The 22520-nt window shown below is 34.7% G+C and overlaps 1 protein-coding gene across 2 annotated transcripts in view; it reads left to right on the top strand.

The window, feature by feature from the left end:
- Positions 1-16812, top strand: part of LOC134853372 (reticulon-1-A-like) — a 129543-nt gene extending 112731 nt beyond the window's left edge. Inside the window, exons 2-8 of one of the 2 annotated variants that reach the window (XM_063869352.1) lie at positions 1039-1226; positions 5578-5613; positions 9479-9716; positions 14534-14672; positions 14901-14970; positions 15282-15328; positions 15850-16812. In XM_063869352.1, the coding sequence (XP_063725422.1) occupies positions 1046-1226; positions 5578-5613; positions 9479-9716; positions 14534-14672; positions 14901-14970; positions 15282-15328; positions 15850-16023 (885 nt within the window). In that variant the 5' untranslated portion in view covers positions 1039-1045 and the 3' untranslated portion in view covers positions 16024-16812. Of the gene's footprint in view, positions 1-1038; positions 1227-3508; positions 3952-5577; positions 5614-9478; positions 9717-14533; positions 14673-14900; positions 14971-15281; positions 15329-15849 lie in introns of those variants that run through there. The other variant, XM_063869353.1, reaches the window with a different exon arrangement.
- Positions 16813-22520: the final 5708 nt, after the last annotated feature.

Below are 22520 nucleotides of genomic sequence, written 5' to 3'. Positions count from 1 at the left end.
TAAAGCTAGGTTCTAAGACGACTGGCCAACGTCTAAACAGAGCTCCACATGCTTTTCACCGTCTCCACCAAGCCAGTACTTTCGGTGGTCTTTCTAACATCGGGTCGACAAAAACGTTACTGCTTTCGGCTTCAGTCAAAACACTCAAATTAACTAGATTACATGCAGAAACAGCGAGCTCATGGCCGGGTCCCAAAACCCACAGACCACAAGACCACTCCCAAAAACAGAGCTACTACTATTTATTGAATTATTATTGTTTTTGTTCAGTAGATAAAAATCATCATCTCCATCGAAGATGGATCAACCCTTTCCCCCCAATTCCTAGTTTCTCATCTTAGCAGAATGAATTCAGATGTTAATCAAATTCAAGTCAGGACATAATAGGTAAGCTAAAAGTTTGTGTAAGATGAGAAAAGTTCCAGTCCCGAGACCCCTCCGGATTCTCGAATCCGGGGAAATAAGACCCTTATCTTCCTTCCGGAAGGCTGTCTTCCACCCTTCACCGTTGTTCGCAACGGCCTTGCAACTATTGTAGGGACAAAATAGTTGGAACTCGGAACGGTCTATGCTACTTCTGCAATTTGTTGTTGTTTTGCAATCACAATTCTCGTCGTTATCTGTACTCGAATTGGTTATTTCAGTAAAATTGCGAAGAGCAATTTTACTCTAATACTATTTTGGATCAGTTTTCCCGCAAATATTTTTCGAGTCTTCTGATTTTATTGATTTCTTTTTTCAGTTGCCGCGATATTTTTGAGCATGACATGGTCGATTCGAATTTTTCACAATGACTTTCCCCAAAATCAAGGTCAAACTTCAGAATATGACCGACTGGCACATTTCTAGTATTTCTATGAATTGCGTCTTACACAGTGATCCGCACACCCGTATACAAAGGATAGCGCTCCTGAACAGCGCGAAGATTATCTTAGTTCCTTAAATGTACCTTCAATGTTAAGTTTTTCTGGTTTGTCGACCAAAGGACTGATGTGCGTCTATTCTTGAATGATGGTAAGACATGGAATTTTTTTTTTCAGTTGATATGAGCGAAGAAGACAATGGCTACGAATTAGTCAACAAAATGACAGAGAGTAACGAAGATTTGCCTGTTAATGCTTCCCCTGTTAAAGAATCCGGTGACGTTGAAGAGGGAGAAAATACCGTCAAATCTTCGCTTTTTGGCGCAACCGAGGATTTAATTAAAATCGACCCTTCTAGAAAAGGTTAGGCTGAATTGACCTTTTTTCACCAAATGCTTATTATTGCTTGGTATGCTTTTATAGCAGTTGAGGGTTTTTAAACTTGAAATTGTTGTTATTCCAGAAATCGTTATATCTATTATATACTTAAATGCGGGCTTCACTATCTCGCCATGTTAAGCTTTTTCAACGTAATATTTTTGCATGAAATTAGCAACCCAATAGTGGGATGCTGTCAGGGTTTCTCCGGCTGTTGCGATTTTTGCCTCTATATATGAATAACCAAATCCTTTTAGGTTACGAGATATGGCAATTTTCGAGATTTTTCAAAAATTTCTAGAAAACTAATTTTTAAAAACTTCCTAAAATTTGAAATTCTCAACCCTGTATTTGGGGGCTGTCAGGGTGTTCTCAGGGTTTGCGAATCTTGCCTCCAAATATGGCTGCTCAAATTGCTGTAGTTTTTCAGATATCACGTTTTATGCTATTTAAAAAAAACTTGATTTTTTTAAAATCAAAATTTGAAGTTCCATTTTTTTTTATTTAGTGGGCTCTCAAAGCCCTCCTCTCAGGGGTTGCGAATCTTTCGTCCAAATTTCACTTCTCAAATCCTTGTAGGTTTCGAGATTTGACGGTTTTTTATGAAACTTAGATTTTAAAAAAATCAAAAATTTGAAGATCTCAATCCTGTAGTTGGAAACTGTGAGGGTACTCAAGAGTTGCGAATCTTGCCTCCAAATATGACTGCTCAAGTCTCTAAGCTTTTTGAGATAGATTTCGAAGTTTTTTTTTAGAAAACTTAAGTTTGAAGTTTCTTATTTTGAAATTCGTAACCCTGTAGTTAGGTTTTGTGATAGTACTCTCATGAGTTGCAAATCTTGCTTCAAAATGCGAGTTTTAAGTTTCCGAAATGTTTTAAGTTTCCGAAATGTGACGTTTCTTGGTTCGTTTTAATTTTTTCAAAGAACTAATTTATATAAAACTTAACAACATTTTATGAATAAAAAACTTTGCAAAATTCAAAACTACCAACCTTGTAATTATGTGCTGCTACGGTACAATCAAAGGATGCAGGATTTACAATAAGGATCTTATTTTCGATGAAGGTTTTCTATGAGGTTTTTTTATGAGTTGTTAAAAATTCGAAGAACCGAAGATATATTACACGCTAGTTGCTTTTTGAATGTCTTTTCTCATTTTCTGCTACGAATGACCCATCTTCATCCTCGTTCTTTGCTTGTAATAAAAACACATGAATAGCGATAATTATTTAAGTGTTCAAAACAAGGGTATATTATTTGTGACCATTAAGTTGTCCGATCGAAATGTCACGTGTCTTAATACTTTAGCCAATATTTATTAGTTTTAACTGACGGGTAAAATGCCTTGTTTTTGTTATTATCTAATTTAGACCACTTGATAATGTACTAAGCCAACATGAAGTCTGAGCCCTCCCATTTGTACCTTCAGGGTATGGTTAGATTTTCAGTAGACCTAAGCAGTCGCAATCAGAAGATTTCAGGTGTAAGGTAAATTCTGTCGACCGTTTTGCTTGGTGAGATGAACAACCCATATTGAACATAAATAACGCAACTAGCAATACAAATTTTCTTGTTGTGCCATCAAAAAATTGTCATTCAATTCACAAAATGAATGTTATCAGGTTCAGTTCTTGAATAAAATTTATTTCGGCTGGTGAATATCAATGCTTTGTTCTTTCTGTGAGTACCCTTTCCCCAAAGTGTGCAAGTAGATTTGCAGCTAGTTGCGAGTTTCTGAGAATATTAACTTTGACGCGAAAGGTTCAATATTTGAATGTTGCACTTTGACTTATGTTATGTCCACTGGAAGAGACTAAGACCATTCTGAACTTGTTTGTTGTTCACGCGCTTTCTGATCTTTGTATATATTTAATCCCCGTGTTCGAGATTTATCGGACCAGTTTCCTTAGCCTAGCCTGCAGTTTTGAACTACTTTTCCTGAATTAAGCAATGATTTAATAATGTCACTTAAGTAAGTTAGCCGATAAAAACCAGAGAGCGAAAAAGTAGTTTGAAGCGGTGCAGAATGCTTCTGTAAGATCGACTGGAAGTCTGAAACTCTTCAGGGGATACTAGAAGATTTTTATGCTCAAAGTTGGTTTGAGAAGAAAAAACGTTTGTTGCGCTTTTTTGTGCTCCGATTGCCGGTATTTCGGTTTCTTCGTTATGATAGCAACCCCAATGAAATTATCTTGCACATGTTCGGCGTCTGCCCTGAAAGTGATTTCAAATATAATAGAAGTTTCTCTGCCAGACGTTAAACGTAGCTCTAAATTGACTAATCCAGCTGGCGATTTTAGCCTGTTTTTGGCCAAACTAGGTACAGTTCCCAATGTTCAAGCTACTTAACCAGTGGTAGAGTTATTTATTACAACTTAAGCTCAGAATATTGGCTTGATATTTGATAAGGTTCCCCGGCTGTGTAGTTTGTTTATAACAGATTTTGCAGTTATTAAAATTGTTCGAAGTTAACTAACAATTGTGTTAATGAAGTTCTATTTATAAAATTCTTGTACCTTTAAGATTGTACAAGGCATTGAAAATTATTCTATTTTACTTATTTTATAGCTCGTGTAAAGTGTTTTAAAAAAATTTCCTTATTATCATCTAAGCAATAACCTTCATTAGTTTCTTAACTGGCGGTATCGCAACAATGGAACAAGTTGCGTTGAATGGAAATCAGCAGACCAAAATATTAGTTTCTCAAGGTACATTTAATTGCTAAAGTTTCTGCGTTTTCTATGTTTTCTGTCTTCGAGGTTATAGACTAAACGTATGTTTTAAGTGTGGACATTCAGGCTCACATAAGTTTTGATCTCATTTATCTCTACAGTATAAATGAACGTGTTTACAGATGATGTGGGTACAGCTCGTGCTAAAGAAACGCATCTCTTTTTAAGTAATGAACGCAGTGAAGACTGTTTTATAAGTCTTGCTGATTTTTTCAGGAAAAAGTCTTAAAATATTGATGCACTTTGGTATAATGCGCTTTTTGAGTTCAATTGAAATTCATCTGCTGAAAGTGACCTAAAAATCACTCTCCAAATACGAATGTGGAAATAATGCGAAAAACGTGAACTATTGCTAGTTTCGAAAGTGGAATTTATTTTTAAGATTTCCCAGCGGAATAAAAACTTTACTTATTGATCCAGTTTTCTCAAGTTGGGTTCATGTTAGCAAAAAAGCGCCAATCATAAATTATTCTAGAAATTCAAAGAGCTTAAAGGGCATCTGTTTTTTCTTTGAAATTCGACAGCTGGGATTTTTTGAGAAAGTCAGTGTTTTCCTTATGTTTACTTGCGTTCATTACTCTTTTCCAATCTTAGATTGGCTATGTTTTGGTTAAAGTGTTCCCAAAACATCTATAAACGACCTTTTTGGTCCATTTTTTGTTAAATTTCACAAAATATGCCTCTTATAGTGTTTTCAGAGACCTTGGCAAATCGCTTTGGTCGAACTAAAAACCCCTCTCTGCAAAATCCTAGATCCACCTCTGATCAGATACAAACCAAAACAAGGATAGCCGGTTACTGTGCAAGTAGAACAGAATGTTCCGACCATAGTCTTAAAAAATACAAATAAGTTTTTCCAAATAAGTGTCATTTTTTTCGACTTGGTGTAATAAAAGTAGCTGAACACAAAACTTGGTATTCGGTATATTCGACAGCCATGCTAAAAAAAAGCTAATTGAAAAACAATTTTTCTATAAAAATGAAGAAGAAAAAATTTTTGCGGTCTTTTGAATTGTGAAAGTTTGATTCCAAAAAGGTGCTAAAATACTCATAGTAAATTAACGCTACCCGATTGATTTTTTTTCGAAGACAAACAGGGGCGCTTTGAGGGGGGGGGGGGTAACCCTGTGTGTTTTTATTTGTCATCCATTTTGTAAGTTACTCTAAAGGCGCCTTTGACCCGCGGACCGAAATAACGCAATTTTGCGGCCGAAAGTTTCCAAAAAATGCCTAAAAACGGCCTTATTGACCTTTTTCTCACAAATTTATCTGCGGCGCATTTTTTGTCTACAAAAAACGCTTTTTATAGTGTTCTGAGAGCGCTCGGAAAATCTAAATAAAAGGATAAAATTTTCAATTTTTTTTTAATTGACCTGACCCCACAAGGAAAACCTAAATGCGCCCTGAAGACAAGTGTTGTCAAATCTGCCAAAGTATATTTTTTCTACGTTTCCGTGTAGTTCTCTCATCGCACCATGTGCAAAATTTTCAGTGGGTTTTCAAAACGAAATCAAGGACGTTTTTTTGCTAGCTTTCATCTCAATTTCATGTCGGCTTCTTACCTCGGTTAACTCGAATTATATTGTTTTTCTTTATGTTTAGGTCCCCGAGACTGGTTCAACGGATGCAGCCTTGATTGTAAGTATACAGATTTTTAATTAGTCTCTCTTCTTCAGGCGACCTGAGTTTTAACAATTTGCAAAACGTGCTGATTTAAAAAAAATAATTTGGGAATCTTTAAATTCAAACTTCGGGAAGTGGAGCTGATTCTAACCCTTTCAATAAGCAAAGTTGGAAACATTTCTTAAATTATTTTCCGTATTTTGAGTTAATAATGTTTTCAGAATCACCAGTAAGAACAAAAACCGTTGTCATTTTTTAATTGCATCACCGAAGTGAGTTGTCTTAAGCGTGGTGAGCAATGTTATCTTGAGATTTGAAAGACTGTTTTTTTGTCATATGAATTTGATTAAACCTTACATACTCTCTGTTGTTTACGCAATTAGCTTTATGGTGGAAGAACTTAAAATTATCTTTCATGCATGTGTCATCGCAGTTTAACTACAACTGTTTTGTTTTAAATTTCAAAAAATAGGATAATTTATTCCAAATTTCTGGTTTCAGTTGCTCCATAGTCGACTTACTTACTTTTGGCGAGGTTGGATAAATATAGTATTCTAGAATTTAATTTGTTTTCCTCTAGGGCAGTTTGCATTAGGGCAATTTCTCTAGCACATTTTCTTTTTATATGAGAATAAGTTATAATGTTCAGGTTTTGTGATAAGTCACTCTTTTTAAGAAAAAAAAACAGCCAAACGACTCGTTTGCCAATTTTTGTCGCCTGATGTCATTTGAATTTTTGGAAGAAAGTGAGGAATACTGACGTTTGGTGTTGTTTTTTTTATGCAGTCAATTTTCGACTTGTTAACTAAGCGTATTTGACAAATTTTTTATACCATCTGAGAGATTTTGTTATCCTAAGCTCAAAATTAAAAAGATATTTCACCTGTGATCTTTCGTAAAGTTACTGGCGTTTGAAAATTGCTAATTTGGCCAATTTGGGATAATTAAAGTGCGATATATTCCTTACTTATAACACGCGTAAGAAGCGAATTAAAGCGTTCCAAATTTAATTGAGGCCAACAATTTAATCCTATTATCTCAATACGGGACGTTAAATTTACCCTTAGTTTTTTTACATAGCGTGTGGGGGATAAAATGAAGAAACAATGAAAAAAAAATTTTTGACGAATAATATCATTCAAAAGTTTCTGTTGTCCCAAGCTTAAATTTGAAAAGATATTTCACCTGTGATCATTTTGTTAAAGTTATGGGGGTTTAAAAATTGCCATTTTGGCCAATTTGGGACAATTAACCCGCGATATATTTCGCGCTACTAACGCGTAAGCGGAGATTTAATCCGTCTTAGAAATCGTTCCAAATTGCTTGAAGAAAGTAGTTTATTTGCCATAATTGATTTGTTACTAGGAGCTAAATCTATCACTTAGTACTTTAAATGGCGTGCGGGGGGATGATTTTTCACAAAAAATCTCAAGTTTTGTTTTCATTATTATTTCATTAAATTTTTTCATGCAATAACTGCTCCATAGATCTCAAAAGTCAATCGGAACCTTCAAGGCTTCGCATTGGTACAAGCAGCCTTGTTGGATTATAATATAGAACTAATTGTTGGCAACTTGGATCGAACTTGAAAGCTGGACTTTTTCTCTCCGACGAAGTATTTGAAATGAAAATAATTTTCTTTTTATTAGTTATAATACTGAACATGTTTTTGCCTGACCTTCAAAGGGAATTTTATGGAACATTTTAATAAAGTCCAGATGGCTGGACATTTTGAGATTCGAACGCTGACCGCTTGATCCCTCTGGGCTAATCATTATTGGCTTTTACACTCTTAAAAACGATAAAAACAATACCTGTATTCGTATCCATTCAAAAACATAACCCGTTTTTATTTCCCCTGGGTAGTTGTTTTCTAGGTTTTTTTTGTGTGGATCAAAAGAAATTGAAATTTTTTCCAAATGAAATTCGATGGCTTTTCCTGTTGCTGTTAGAGTTAATAAGAAAGTATACAATATTTAGCATTTTTTGGGGGCAAAGAAATATAATGTTCAGCAGATTCTTATAGACGAGGTAATTTTTTGCCCTGACAAGTTTCGATATAATGAAAAAATACAAAATGTGTATTTCCTCTTTACTTTGTATATGATGTGTTGTTTTGCTTATAAGTTTCCTATTTAATACGAAAAATTACTCGTAAAATATCAACCGCATAGCTAATTTTGAAGTGTATCCCCTTTGTCATTAAAGCGTGCTCGGTTATGTCTTGTAAATTCCGCCCACCCTTCTAACATAAATCACCTGGGAATTGGATCGCGATGGGTTTCTTGCAGTAAAATGTGACCGCTCGAATGAAGTTCGCTTAAAGAGTAGTGATAAATTATGGGTCTAATAAAATGTCATTGTGATCCCCTGATGATATATTAGGCGGTCGCTTGGATATTTTTAATGCATTGGGTTCATTAGAAATTTTTAGTTCATCTATGCATCGTGATAACTGATGAAATTTCAAAAATGGGTAATTTGTTAATGGATGTTCAAACCCACATAGCAGTAGCGGATGCGGATTTGGGAGGAGGGCGGACTATTTTCAGAGATACCCCTTTGTACTATTTTCAGATATCCATTTTTTGGCTGATTGACCTTTGGCGCCAATCTGTACTAGTTTTGAGGGGGGAGCGCGCGCCGAAATAACGCGATTTTTTGGTCGAAATTTTCCAAAAAGTGCCTAAAAACGTCTATTTGGGCCTTTTTTCAGAAATTCGCCTGCGGCGCAGAAAAATTGATCAAAATAGGGTCCTTATAGTAGTTGGGGAGAGCTCAAAAAATCAATTTAGTCAACCTAAAAAAAGGTCGGCAAAATTTTATTTCCCCCCTTCCTCGAGAAATTTCTAGATCCGCGCCTGCCACATAGTATACATTAAGTTGTGGCATTTTTTTTTTAATTTTGGGCTCTGGTACTTGAAAAGCATTTATGTAGCTTAATTGCTTGGCGCCATATAAGTTAAGCATGTATTTAAAGATTGGTTGTTTTCAATCGTACGATTTTTGAGCTCTTGGTTTTTAATGCGCAATGCTTTAGTTAACTTCATTTTTAACTACATGCATTATATATTCATTTACCAACTAACTGTATGGGTTTTCTTCGGAGCAGTGAAAAGAAAGAAGGCAAAGAGATGAAAAAATCAATAGAGATAATCCGTATCTTGTCGTAATTTAATTCAAAGTAGAGCGTAGTGCTAGCTTGGTATACTGCTATTTAAAATATCATGCTTTGAATTTCTTAAAGGAAGCTGTAGGATGTTTAAAGGTAGAATTAGGAGATGACTCATTTTGAAACTAGGTAATTAAGACTACGGCTTGAAGATGCTAAAGTGTGTTTGTGAGTGTTTTTAAGGGTCTAATAATATTTGCGTTTCATTTGAATGAATAAAAAAAATGAGCTCGGCCCTAGTGTGTTAAGGTTAGCTTGTCTGGTTTCGTTCTTTTAACCAGCTGGTGTTCCGATAAAATAAATTCCCTCAACAATGGTTGGCTCGTTAACTCCGCTCTTGAGCTCATGGCGTTTAGATACCGGTGTTTCTTAAATTACTAGATTATGATTTAGCTTATATTACGTTGTTAAAATCTATGTTAGAAAGAACGTTAGACTGAGGCATCACTCGGCTTGCCTTGTGCATTTTGACCGCCTCAAACGAAATTGTAAAATTTTTCTACGAAAAAATTTGTAATATGTTCGTTTTTGAAAATTCAAATTTTATGGTTTTTGTCATTTCCAGTTGTGCAGCTGGTGTTACGGTAGAATATAAACCTTTCACATTGGTTGATTCGTTAAATACGCTCTCCAGCTTACGGCTTTTAGAGCGCAGTTCACAGAACCCACTTTAGAGCTCACGAATAACACAATTTGGTCTGTTTGCAGTTGTGCAGCTGGTGTTCTGGGAGAGCCCCAAGAAGACAGCAGTGCTGTCACTGTCAGTGTTCGCCCTCCTGGTCTGCTTCGCCTCCTTCTCCCTAATCAGCATAGTGGCCTACAGCACCCTCCTCCTCCTAGCTCTCTCGGCCGCATTCACTGTCTACAGACGCATACACGGATCCATATCCAAGTCAACAGCCGCCACTAACAATCCCAATGCCGGCAAAGACTCACACCCTCTCAGGTATTATTAATAATCACTTGCATTAAAATAAGTTGGAAAAAGTTCGGAAAAACTGAATTAATAAAAAAAGAACACTGCCGGTTTTGAACACATTTTGCTTGCAACTTCGAATATTCAGGCCAGCTTGAGACTTGAATTTTGTCTGAAAATTGGCTTTTGCGTACATTTTTAGGAACGTAGTGGTTGTTGTGACGAAACAATGATAATATAGCAGCGACATAGTGTTTCTAAGGAGAAGCTGCAAAATTTAAGTAGCTGAATGAACCATTTGTTAGTTTTAATAGGGGTTAAAGACTCATATGCAGTTCAACAGCTAATAGTTTGTCTGACCTTCTCAGGTATAATAGATATTCGCATATATTATATCAAGTTTGGAGAGAAAAAATTCTACAAACTGAATCGGGTACAAAGAGCAAGCTAGCGATTAACAATAAATTTTGCGACAAGTTAGCCACAGTCAGCTAAATTGATGGATTTGGGGAAATTAAACTCACAGTGACAACGTAATTCACACCCCACGGCGCAAGGTTAACAAAAATAGGACGAAATTTTGGACTAGGATATTTTAGCTCTTATTACTTCTAATGTTTTAAAGCTTTTTACCTAATTCAGTCACCCTTTACCAAAATAAAAATGGCAGTTTTTCAGATCTTGTTAAGAGTCGATGAACGTAGTGGAGACTCTGATATCGGTCGCTATGATTTTTTTCAGATTTTATTTTTTTTCAGGTTTTATGAAAATGAATGTGAACAATTTTTTAATTTTTTTTATATTTTATTTAAATTTTTTTTAGAGGCTTTAGAAAAATTTTTCACTTTTTTTTAAAGTTTAGTTTTTCTGGAAAACTACTCTGCCGATTTTCAAAAAAATTGAAACCAATGGAAAGTACGCCCACTCCACTGTGTGCCTGCATAATCCTCTAGTCTATTTTTACCTTAAATGCTTTCAACAGCCTTCGAAAAAGTGTGGGGGGGAATTTTTGACCCAAGTTTTTGAATTTTTTCATATTTTGTCGAAAACGGCGCTCCCAAATCTGAGATTTTGGGTTCAACGGATAGAACAAGTTGTCGGAAGCTCCCGTGCACAAGCGGTTACGCCCAATTTTTTTAAATATAAAAAATTTATGGCCCTCAGAAAAGTCAATATTTCGATTTTACCGTTTTTTTGAAACTTTTTGATTTATCTCAAACTACTCTTCCAAATGTGAGATTTTAGTTTCAATCGAAGGGACATGTTGTGAGAAGATTTCCTGCGTTAGAGGCTAAACCCTAATTTTTACACCAAAAAAATGACCCTCGGAAAAGTCGACTTTTGACTGTTTTTTTGAAACTTTTTTTTCTCAAACACTACCCCTCCCCGAATCTGAGATATTGATTTCAGTGTGAAGAACGAGGTTTGGAGAGCTCCACTGTAAAAGCGGTTAGGTCCAACTTTTTTTACACAAAGTTATGACCCTCGGAAAAGTCCAATTTTGAAACTTGACTTCTCTCGAAAATTCCCAACCAAGTGTAATGAGCAACATTTCAAGTATCTGTCAACCTAACAAGATCTTGTATCGCTTCAATTTTTATAAGAAAACTTAATTAGTTGATGAAATTAATAGGTTTTGAAGTCATTAAATTGGGACTTACTTTTCTTTGCTATAGGTCTGTTTTTGAAATTACCCTTGTCCTTCCGCATCAATACAAAAAATTCAAAAGTTATCCAACAGGTATTTCCAGCTTTAGCTGGCCTCTAATTGTCTGTTTGATAGGTTTATGTTATTGAAAAGTCAGCTCCAATGTTGTATCATTTAGTTTTATGTTATTTTCGTTCGGCATAAACGGTTTCGTCTTATTGCGCTTGCGATCAGCAAGCGTTATAATATATGGGCTTAGTGGCCTCATATTGCGTCGTTTGATGAGCAAAAAATTAAGCTCCATGGGTGTATTTTCAAGTCTAGACTGCCTTTTTACCGCTTCGTATGATTTGTTCCGTTCATAATAGGCACTTTTTCTGAAATGATTTTTTCAATATATTTTAAGACAAATATTTGAAAAGATTGGTAAATCTAGTTTTTGACCATTTTGTACGCTTGTGATTACAAGCTTTATTCAGGTTAATATTTTGTTAACAGAATCACTTGAATCAGTTAATAAGAAATTCAAATTGTCTCGCAGTTGCCTAAATGTCAAACGCAAGATTTTTGTACTGTATTCAATTTTTATTGTAGTTGCAAGTGTTATGATTTAAAACTACTAGCCCTGACTTCTTATTTTTTTCGTTTAAAAGCTTTGTTCGGCCTAAGTTGTTTCGGCTTCCAGACATATATGTGTGTCGTTTGAAGGGAAGCATAGTTTTTGCACCTCCATTCCTCGGAATTAACAACAAAAGGATGAACATTTTAGAATTTTGTGACAAGCGCTTCAGTTTTTCATGACATATCTGTATTCGGCTCAACGGGAGGTTACTTAAGTTTTTTCACCTTATTTTCCGCTCGATTAATGTTTTTGAAAACTTATTTCACGCCGGAGATTGTATTGCTTCATACGAAACAAATTTATGAAATCAAACTCTAAAATTTTTGTAATTGTAAGTTTAGAAATTTTCATTTTTGCTCAATGGCTTGATAGCATGCTCTATCAATCCGGTATATTGCTTGCTAGTGTTTAGAAGATTCAAACGCATACTACTGGGTGAGTTATTAATCCTTCCAGGCTTAGTAACTTAGGCTTTGGTACTAGACAAGACGGCATATTTACAGCAACATACTGCGAAAAATATTCATTTAATGAAAATAATTTTGTTTTAATTTTAACAGAAGCTTTCCATTAGTTCGGCAATTTTCAAGAGTCGTCCTTTTAACATTGTTTTGTGAAATTTAAAGCTAAAATGACAAGAAGGTTGAACCCCAATGTCTTTTCAAGAAATCAACCGTAAATCCCCCCCCCCCCCCCCCCCCGCCAAATCAAATCAGGGGAAAATATGGATTTTTCATGACTAACTTTGAGAATAGCCTATATTCATTAAAAATTCAGCAACTTACAAAAAACAAAACAAAAAATTGATTTGATTGAAAAATCATTCTAAGCAATTACCAGCAATACAAGTTCAATCCCGCATCAAAAAAGGTTGAAACCATTTTTATATGCGCGATTTTTGAAATGCATATTTTATACAAAATCAATTTTCAGATTTAATACATGCTTGGGGAGGGCATTCCACGGTAGGTCACTTAGGGGGGAATTGTACGGTTGATCCCATGCGTCAATTAATTTTGTTGTCCCGCTCCATGTTTCTAATTTGCTCTATCTACATGAGAATTTTTTTCTTCACTTCCTATTATTTTCCATTGCATTTTTCATGCTTAACTTCCCGTTTTATGATAAGAAAGGGGACACTTGTTGGCCCTTAGCTCCGTGAACAATCGGTCACGTATTTCCTCTTTCAGTTTTACAATTCACATTTCTTCCTGCATCTGTGATGGAATTGGTATAATGTTTTCATGTATTATGTACACCTTTTAGTTATTTGTTCAGCGAGAGAGAATATTGAAGCAGATTTTTAAGACTCCCAATTTTGGGAGTAATAGAAAATAAGGCGCTTAGTGCAATGAGCCAATTGGTATAAAAGCAGACTGGGTTTGATGTTTTTTTTCTAAGTTAAATGGAATGTAACCAGTTTTCATTTGGTAATTTCTGCTTGAAATTGACCCTAAAGTTGTTTGCGTTCTCTCTCAGTTTTCTTGCTTGTCGGAAAATCAGGGAAAAGAATTCTGAACCTCGGTAATCATTTATGAATTTGATCATAACTGAAATGAACATTTCTGAAGTGAACATTTCCAAATTTGCATTTGAGAAAAAATGCAATTTTGGAAATGAAGTCGTTAAATCTATTTCTGCATTGAAACTTATCTGATATTTTCACACTTTTTTCATGGAAAAATGAATTAATAACTTTGCAGCCACTTTGCCTTACCTTGCAAAGCAAAGTCTAATTCCATTTACCATCCGCCAGGTTATTTCTTCAAAATCACATGACCGCCTGTCTAAGGAATCAACCGCGTGAATGGAAGCCAATCAGAAAAGAGGATAGAGTAAAAATGGCGGCACGTTGTGCTGAAATGGTATTAAATCACGTGACTTGTTCTGAGGAGAATTGAATGCAAAAAAGATGCGTAAAAGCCTCTAAATATAGTATCATGATGTGGGCATGTGTTTGAGTTTAAAATCGATATTAGGTTAAAATTAGATGAACTCCGACGTTTGATGCTGAACTAAATCCGAAGGCGAATCGATACCGTTTTAAGGAGTTAAAATACATGAAAGGCTCGGGTAATACAACCAGCTACATCTATTATTGGTCATCGATGTCTATAAATAAGAATGATTCTGTCATTACGAATTTCTTGTGACCCAAAAATAATGAGTAGTCTTGTCTATATTATATTACTGTAGGACGTTTATTTTCTGGCACAGATTTTCTGGCTTCGTATTTAATATCCATGGTTTTTCCGGCGGTAAGTTGAATTAGCCAACCTCTATATGTTAAAGTTATGTAAATGCTTTCTACATAAGTTTGGAGACCGTTTTAAAGAATTGAAAATCCTGATGACGATCCGCTGCTGTACCATGATGAGGAAAAACATGAAGTTTTTGTTTATTTTTCTCAGCTGTAAATTGAATCACCCTCTACTAATGATCTGGGATCATGTTCGGCTCCGAACCACCAACCTTTTAATTGAGACGCGCAGAACAAAAAAAAACTGTCAAAGAAGGAGCTGCACGGTGAAACGCTCAAACGCTAATTGAAAAGTAGTACAGTCTGTGTGAATTTAGGGCCCTGTTGGAGCTGGACTTGACTGTGAAGCCGGCTAGACTCTCCTCTCTACTGGAGCCTCTGTGTGATCCCTTCAATCGATTCGTGATCAGGGCCAGGGCAATCATACTCATCGAGAACATACTCGACTCAGCTAAAGTATGTAGACACTTTATTGTATAACTGAATGGAATTTCTAAGCTTTTTAAAAATCACCTTGAAATGCTCTTAAGAATACGTGGACCATTTACGTATTACGATGACTTAGTCATTTATAGGGATTTAATTTTGGGGGATAAGTAAAAACAGCCCAGCTTTTTGTAAATAAACTTAACCTGAATTTCCACAGATGGTTTTTGATTTAGTTTGTCTGTTTCTTTGTTTCAGTTCGGAGTGATGATGTGGCTGCTGACTTACATCGGAGCATGCTTCAATGCACTCAGTCTAGTTATGCTCAGTGAGTAACCAACCAACCAATCAGTCATCATGGCTGTTAGATTAGGGAGCCACTCGTATCAAAAATCCCTCATCTGATATTTCGCTTCGCTTACATCGTTCACGTAATAAGCACTGTCACAACTTCCAGCTTGTAGCATTAAAGTTTCTTATTGTCACAGTGGGTTAAAAAGATGGAACCATTTGTATTAAAAACATTCACTATCAATTTTGTAGCGAAGATGAAATCGATCACATTTAAGGCTTCTGTAAAAACATTGATTTGTAATAGTACATGAAACTGAAAGTGTGAACTGTCTTAAATTGTTTCAGCCTGGGTTGGTCTGTTCACAGTTCCAGTCCTGTATGAGAAGAATCAGGTACGTGTATTGTATGGTAACTTCAGATGGGTTGAAGGTAACCAAAAAGCAAAAAAGTTCGATAAACAATCAAAAGTAAACAATTCAAAAGATCCACTTTGAGAAAAAACAAGGTGCGAGATGTAATTATCGCATATAAGAAGAATTTGGTTTTTCATGGTTTCGTCTGTATATTGGTATGCTTAAAAAGCGCAAATTAATTTTGACTGTTGCTATTAATTGTTTTTCGAAATATTTTTCAATTTCAACTTTTCTATGCGCACCCGATATTCAGCTAATTGCCCTTTTGTTTATTTTTTCAAGAAGGGTTTTTTAAATTAGTTTTGTAAATTATAATCAAATTTTTTCTTTCTTGATATTATAGTGGTAATAATTAAGATTTATTTCAGAATTTAATTTCTAGTTTCAAATTAAGAGCTGCTATCCGGAGCTAAAAATAAATGTGGGGCTAAAAACATTAACAACAACTTGGTTTCTTATTAGTGATATATTCAACTTTTTTCAAATTTCTTTTTTTCTAGCACTTCGTGGATCAAATGGTGGGCGAATTGGTGAAGAAAGTGAAGCAGGCGATGAATGACGCTTACGCGGGAGTAGAGCCCAAGATTCAGGCGACCCTAGACAAAATGCCCCCGGCAGTCAAGAATGCATTCTCACAAATACTCGCCTCGAAACCAGTCGAGAAGATCGAATGAAGAAGCAGTGCAAATAAACAAAAGACACGATCTGGAAAAAATGGACTAATTTAAACACATTTTTTGAATCGAGAAACTTGTGGAAAACGGAAATTTTTTACGGAAGAATCTGGTACAAAAACTAAAAAGCCAAAAGTCTACTTTGTCAACAAAAAGAAAAAGGCTCCAAAGATCCAATAGCAAAGGAGCGAGAAGTTTTAGCGATAAAAAGAAACTTTCAAAAACTCGAGCTACTTTTGCAATGAAATGTTATGTCAAGATTTTCCGATATAAGTTATGCAAATTTTCAACCCCAGCAATAAGTTTTTTTTTCAATAGAATCAGTGAAAAATACTTAGTTTAGCAGAGTATTTATTATATGTTGCAAAGCTTGATTCATTTTTAATTTTGTACAATTTTCTTGTTGATTCTTACTTTTAAAACTAACGCTTCACTGGAAGATGAACAAATAAAATGTATTAGTATTGAGTCATCTAAATGAAGTTAGTTTTAAAAAGGTTTTATGATAATTGCGATGCCATAAATGCCCGAATAAATTACCCGATTATATCGATTTCGGCATGAAATGATTATTATTCTACTTTTTTTGGCTATGTTGTGATAAGTTATATGCTCCATGCTCGAAACTTTGCTGCTTTAAATGTCATTTAAATTAAATACATGGATTTTGGCAAGTCAGGAGTGAAATTACTGTTTTATATACAGCGGGTTCTGTTTATTGTATGAAGCTATGTAAGTGTCAATCCATGCATCGAAATGTTGATACATCAATTCATCATTGTATTTCGCTGTTTTTCCGAGAAATTTTAAAAAATGATGAGTTCTAAGCTTTCAAAAACAGCAAACTATGAGAGTTTGGATAAAGGTAATAATTACTTCTATCGAACCAGTCAATTTTTGCTGTTTTTGGAAGCTTGAAAAAATTTAAGGAGAAAATGGTACTCCAAGGCAGCGGGGAAAACGGTTTATCTGATCTTAACATCATCTCAATTAATAAGTATGCGAAGTTAACGGTTCTGCTTAGCGACGTCTGCGAATATAACTTAACTTAGCATACTTATTAATTGAGATGATGTTAACATCAGATAAACCGTTTTCCCCGCTGCCTTGGAGTTCATTTTTCTCCACATTTTTGGCAGTGCTTGATCATTGAAAGGGCCTGTTCAGTGGCAAGGAATTTGATTACCTTTTTGATGCAACTAGCATTCATGAATATTTGATCCGAATTTTTTACTTTATAGCTACCACCATCAACAAAGAAATTATCTGTTTGGGAGGATACACTTTTTTGCTACTAGACGAGTGCAGTATCTAATAAAGACCCCTCAAGCCATCAATAAAAAAGGGCAAATGAGGTTAAGCTATGCTTTAGAAAAAGTCATGCTTCAGTAAAGTCTGAAATTGCATCAGTATAAGTAAGACTTTTTGCCGCTTTTGGTTTCAAAGTTCAGTTCATGATCCTTAATCGAGACAATTAACCTAATCTAATAAAGAACATGGAAAGTGTTCAAGACATTTAGATTAAACGTGGATTTTAATTTTTAGATTTCCCATTGGATTAATAACTTACTGATCCAATTTTTACTCATTCGGCGTGTTTTGAAAAAAGTGTTGTTCATTACCAGCGCGCTAGCCCGAGAAGTGTGTTATGTGACTCTACTTTTTTCCATACCACCACGTAAATAAAAGTGCTCATTTGCTGTAATCACGCTTTGTAGAAATAGACCATGGCACAGAGGGAAGATTATGAGGTTCCTTAGCTACTGGTCGGAGTTGCAATGCCGCAAATAGCTCTATTGTTCATTACATTTGGTGGCAGTGTTCTGCATAGCAAATTTGTTAGCAACCTTAGCTGCTTCATTTGTGTCTAGTGTTAGAAAAGTTTCAATGGCCCGTGGCGCAGATGGGAAAACGTGAGACTCCAAATTTTGCGATCTCACTGCCGATTCCGAAAACTACCAAACTTGTACTTGTAATATTCAACCAGAACTGCCTGTGTCGTTTTTTTGCTTGTTTTCACGTTCCATAAGATCGGCGGCTAAATATTTATACGCTGACGAAGTTAGTGGAAACAGCTGAACAATGATTTTGTAGTTAACTCGAACAGGCTCTTCTCAGTTCCCCTCACTCTACTTTTCAATGAAATTCAATTTATGACAACCTTTTTAAAATTACTTTCGAGGCTCTAAGCTGCAATAAAATATGTCAACATGAAAAAGTGAAGAAAAAGGATTGAAAAAATGGAAAATTATTTTAGTTTGTTTTTGAGAAAAAAAAATCTTCACTGAAGTTAAAAAAACTCTGCTTTGTTCTTGTTGTCGAGCTTTTGCCATAATTCTCAAGTAGATAAGTCAAGTAGGGTCTTACTTGTTTGAATTTCTCAACGAAATTGATTTTAATTTGATTTTAATACATCTTTTTTCCCGACTGTTCAAAAAAAATTGTTTTATATCTCCATTGCAATGAAATGTGCCCGAAACTGAAGAAAATAAAGGCAGCAAAATTTCCAAAAGATGATGTTAGTTCCCGTTGAAGATTTAGAGAGCTATCTAAATTACTACATCTGAATTGTCCCAACAACTTTTGCGTAAATTAATTTAAATACTGTGACCATTTTTCGTTAAAAATTATGAATTTTAAACGGCCAATAGTATCGTCACAAGAAAAAGAACTTTGTTTTCCACATGCAATGAACGATGAATTTATTTGCGTTTTTGATGCTGTCTCCGGAAATGGAAGATATGCTGAGATCAGTTTTAAAAACAAAGAACATGAACTTTTTTATCCGGGTTTACTGGATTGTAAAATAGAAACATTTGCTACGACAGTGTAGTTTGGCCGGTCAAGCGTGTTCCAATTAATAAAAATTTTTGTAGTGCAAACACGGTCGTTGAAGGAACAAAAAGTTTTGAGTTTTTTCATTCCAATTTTTCTTCGGAATACAATGATCTTGACTTTTTCAAAACAGCAAAAAGGCGGACAAAGGACTGAAAAAGATACTTGGCGCGGATTCAAAGAACTTGTTTTCCTGTTTTTGACTAAAGAGACATTTGATTGTCTTCGGCGTGTATACCAGCAACTTAATATTTATTTTTTTATCAGACTTGTGTACAGTTATCAATTTTTTCATCATAATTGTGTATAGTTACCAAATTTTTGATGGAGTTTTTTTCGACTATTTTTAATCATCAGCGTGGAAATGCTCAATATTAAATCAGCTGTTGACGGCAGTCTAAGTTTTCCCGGATATTTTCACAACAAATAGAACAATTGTACAATGTGCTGTAATTGATTGGACAAATACTTCCGCTTGTGGATTGATCCAGTTAGGTTCTTTTGAAAGACTTAAAATGGTTAAAACGTCACACCACTAAATGAAAATAGAATAAAACGCTGGTTGAAACTAAAAACTGATTTTTCTCATGACTGTAAATGTAAAAAACCTGAATGCAAATAAAATGCGACCGCTGAAATTGGTGAAGAAGTATGGATTCGAATGTTTTTTATTTTTTAAATGTTTTTTCCTCCTCAAAATCGGGTACTACAAAAAATTCATTGGCATAGGTCGAGTGATACTAGGCCCGTTAAAAGCTTAAGTTATTTGTCTGATAATTTTCTCAAAGAAAATATACTGATGCGAAAAGTTATCCGTAATTTTCAAACTTCTTCAAAGCGTTTTAAAATGGACTTTTACGTCCTTGATTGACTCCCTATCAAAAATACAAACAAAAAATACTTTTACAGGGGAGATGATTGAAACATCTCTGTTCAATTTTTGCTTACTTTCAGAAATGAGATGGTTGTTTGTGATGTCTGAAAAATGGTTCCAAGAGTCTAATCTTGACCATTTGAAAAGGTTTTAGTGCAATCCTCGCCAAAATTGTCTATTCAAACTTGGTTGATTAATTGAACCCTTCATCTGAGATTTGGCATTGTACAGTGACGGGAAATAGAAGTTGCATTTTAATTTTCTAGACGCAAGTAGACGCTTGCGCAGAGACTTTTTGCACAATCTGTTTTTTCAATTAAACCATTGATCTCAGATTTGGCAGAGTAGTTTTCAAGAGAAGCTTTTCAAGAGAAGACAATAACAATAAAATTTGTACAAAAAAGACTTTTTCCAAGCTCGTGTTTTATTTTCTGCAATAATTAGGGACTAGCAGCTTATGCAAAGAACATTCATAATACCTATTATTTCGGTTGAACATCTAATCTTAGTTGCGGGAGGGTGGTTTTCAATAGAGTAAAAAAAATTTTGGGACATTTTCCTGGCTATAATTAAGAACTAATGTCTAATAAAACTATGTCGCAAGAACTGGGAATAGCCACTTGTATAGTGAAGTTCGCACAACCTGTAGTTTCGGTCAAACTTTTAACCTCAAATTTATCGAAGTGGTTCTTAAAAAAATAGAAAATTTCCAAAAAGCTATCAAAATGTCAAAAAACTGACCCTTTCTGAGCTTCAAAGCAAACTTTCTTCCTTCAATAATTTCAGCCTAGCGCTTAATGCAAAAAAGATTTGCAAAGCTTGCTCTCTTAGTTAAAAACTGCACCTCAGGTATTTTCGCAGTTTCAGAGAAAAAATCAAATTCGGTCAAACTTTCGAAAATAGAATATTGTTGTTCATCAAAGGAATAGTCCTATCACCTGTTATTTAGAAGAACCCGCAATCTCTCCTTTGGCAGAGTAGTTTTCAAAAAAACGAGTTCCCAAAAGCAATCAAAATCTCTAAAACTTCTAGGGTCTTAACATTTTGTCTTAAAATAATATGGTGTTGCAGTTTATGCAGTGGAGAAAATCACTACCTGTTTTTTTATTGAACACTTAATCTCAAATTTAGTATGGCAGTTTTTAAGATAACCTAAAAGTTTTATTCAAATTAGGGTCAAGCATTTTCTTCATTGAAAATCCCAAAAGCTGGAGAAAGTGGAGTGAGGTAAAAAAAAATACTAATGGAGTAAGCTTGAACTTAGTGTTGAAGTTAGTCTTTCTTTCTGTATTACTCTTTTAAAACATCGGTTTATAGATTTTGACAAAAAAAAATTTAAAGTTTTGCGAAAATTGAAAAAATCATCGAAAGCGTCTTAAAAAATGTCGCTTACAAAACCAAACCCATACCTTTTCATAACACCTGTTTTATCAAACAGGAATATCAGATTAGAGCACATTCAGTCGTGATTTTAGAAAAATCTCTGCCACCAGTTCTATCCTGCTTCGTATTTGCTATTTTTATATGTTTTTTAAAACCATGGCTATGGTTGAGTTCGTCCGTTCACATATGTTACTATATATTGGTTCCGATTCATAAACTTCTTGCACACAATTAGATTCCTACAACAAATATAATTTTAACTCAATGAAAATTGTATCTTCGAATAATAACTCAAATGCAAAAAAAATGCTCAAAACATTAAACGGACTTTTTTTATCTGAAAAACGTTTGTATTATATCGCCAAAACGTTTACAAAGCAACTTGTTCCATTGACTGATTCACGATATACTAAATTATTATTATCTAGTTTATAGGTTTGTTGACAGTTGTAATCACTATCAGTTTTAATGGCATTAGTGAAGATTACAACTAATATTCCAGCGTACCATCTGGAGTATAAACAAGACGAGACGAACAAACGGATTGTTCACGCTTTGCAGGTGTTGTTCGAAATTCCAGAAGAGGTGAAAAAATATTGCATGTTTTTATGGACCTATAGGGCTGATGAATATACAAAAACATACTTTAAGAAAATTAGCTGTCGAAAACTGAACCTCAACAGTAATTCATCTCATTGGTGGAATTTTTATTGGGCAATTTATGAGGGAACTCTCATTAGATTTAAAAGAAGAATTAATTAATAATCGATAAATATAGTAATTGAAGAACTGTTTTTTTTTTCGTTTTAGCATGTTTTGGTAACTTTGAACTCTGGCGTGTACATGAATCTCAAACTAAACCAGGAGCCAGTTCTTCTGGTGGAGATAACAGCTCAGTCCAAATCAATTCTCTTCTCTGAATACAATTCATCTCTGCTGATTAATATGATCAAGGAGAGTGCGAAAATTGAGCTACCTGATTTCCCAGAAGAGAGGTAAATTAGAAAAAGATTTTTTAAAGGACTCAGCAGAACGTGAATAAATAGATATGCTCAATAAAAATCCAAATCGAATTCAAAATAATGGAAGGAAAAGAGCCGAGCTCAAAAAAGAAATCAGTCCGCACTTTTAAAAAAATTAGCCCTTTGTTTTTTGGTTGGACCAATTAACTTATGAACACAGACGAAGCAGAGTTTTGCACCACTCATTATACGATACATTATAAACGATACATTATAAACAAAAATACATTATAAAAGATACATTATAAACAAAAAACAAAGGTGGAAAAAAATTTCCTTTATCTCGATACAAAACAACTAGGGTCTCAGTTAAACCTTGATGTACGTGTTTGATATTGATTGAAATTGCTATACTCAGGCGGCACGAAAAATTTGATTTCAAA

This window comes from Symsagittifera roscoffensis, chromosome 8 (assembly GCF_963678635.1).
Source record: "Symsagittifera roscoffensis chromosome 8, txSymRosc1.1, whole genome shotgun sequence".
NCBI lineage: Eukaryota > Metazoa > Xenacoelomorpha > Acoela > Convolutidae > Symsagittifera > Symsagittifera roscoffensis.
This window is presented reverse-complemented; position numbering and strand designations above follow the sequence as displayed.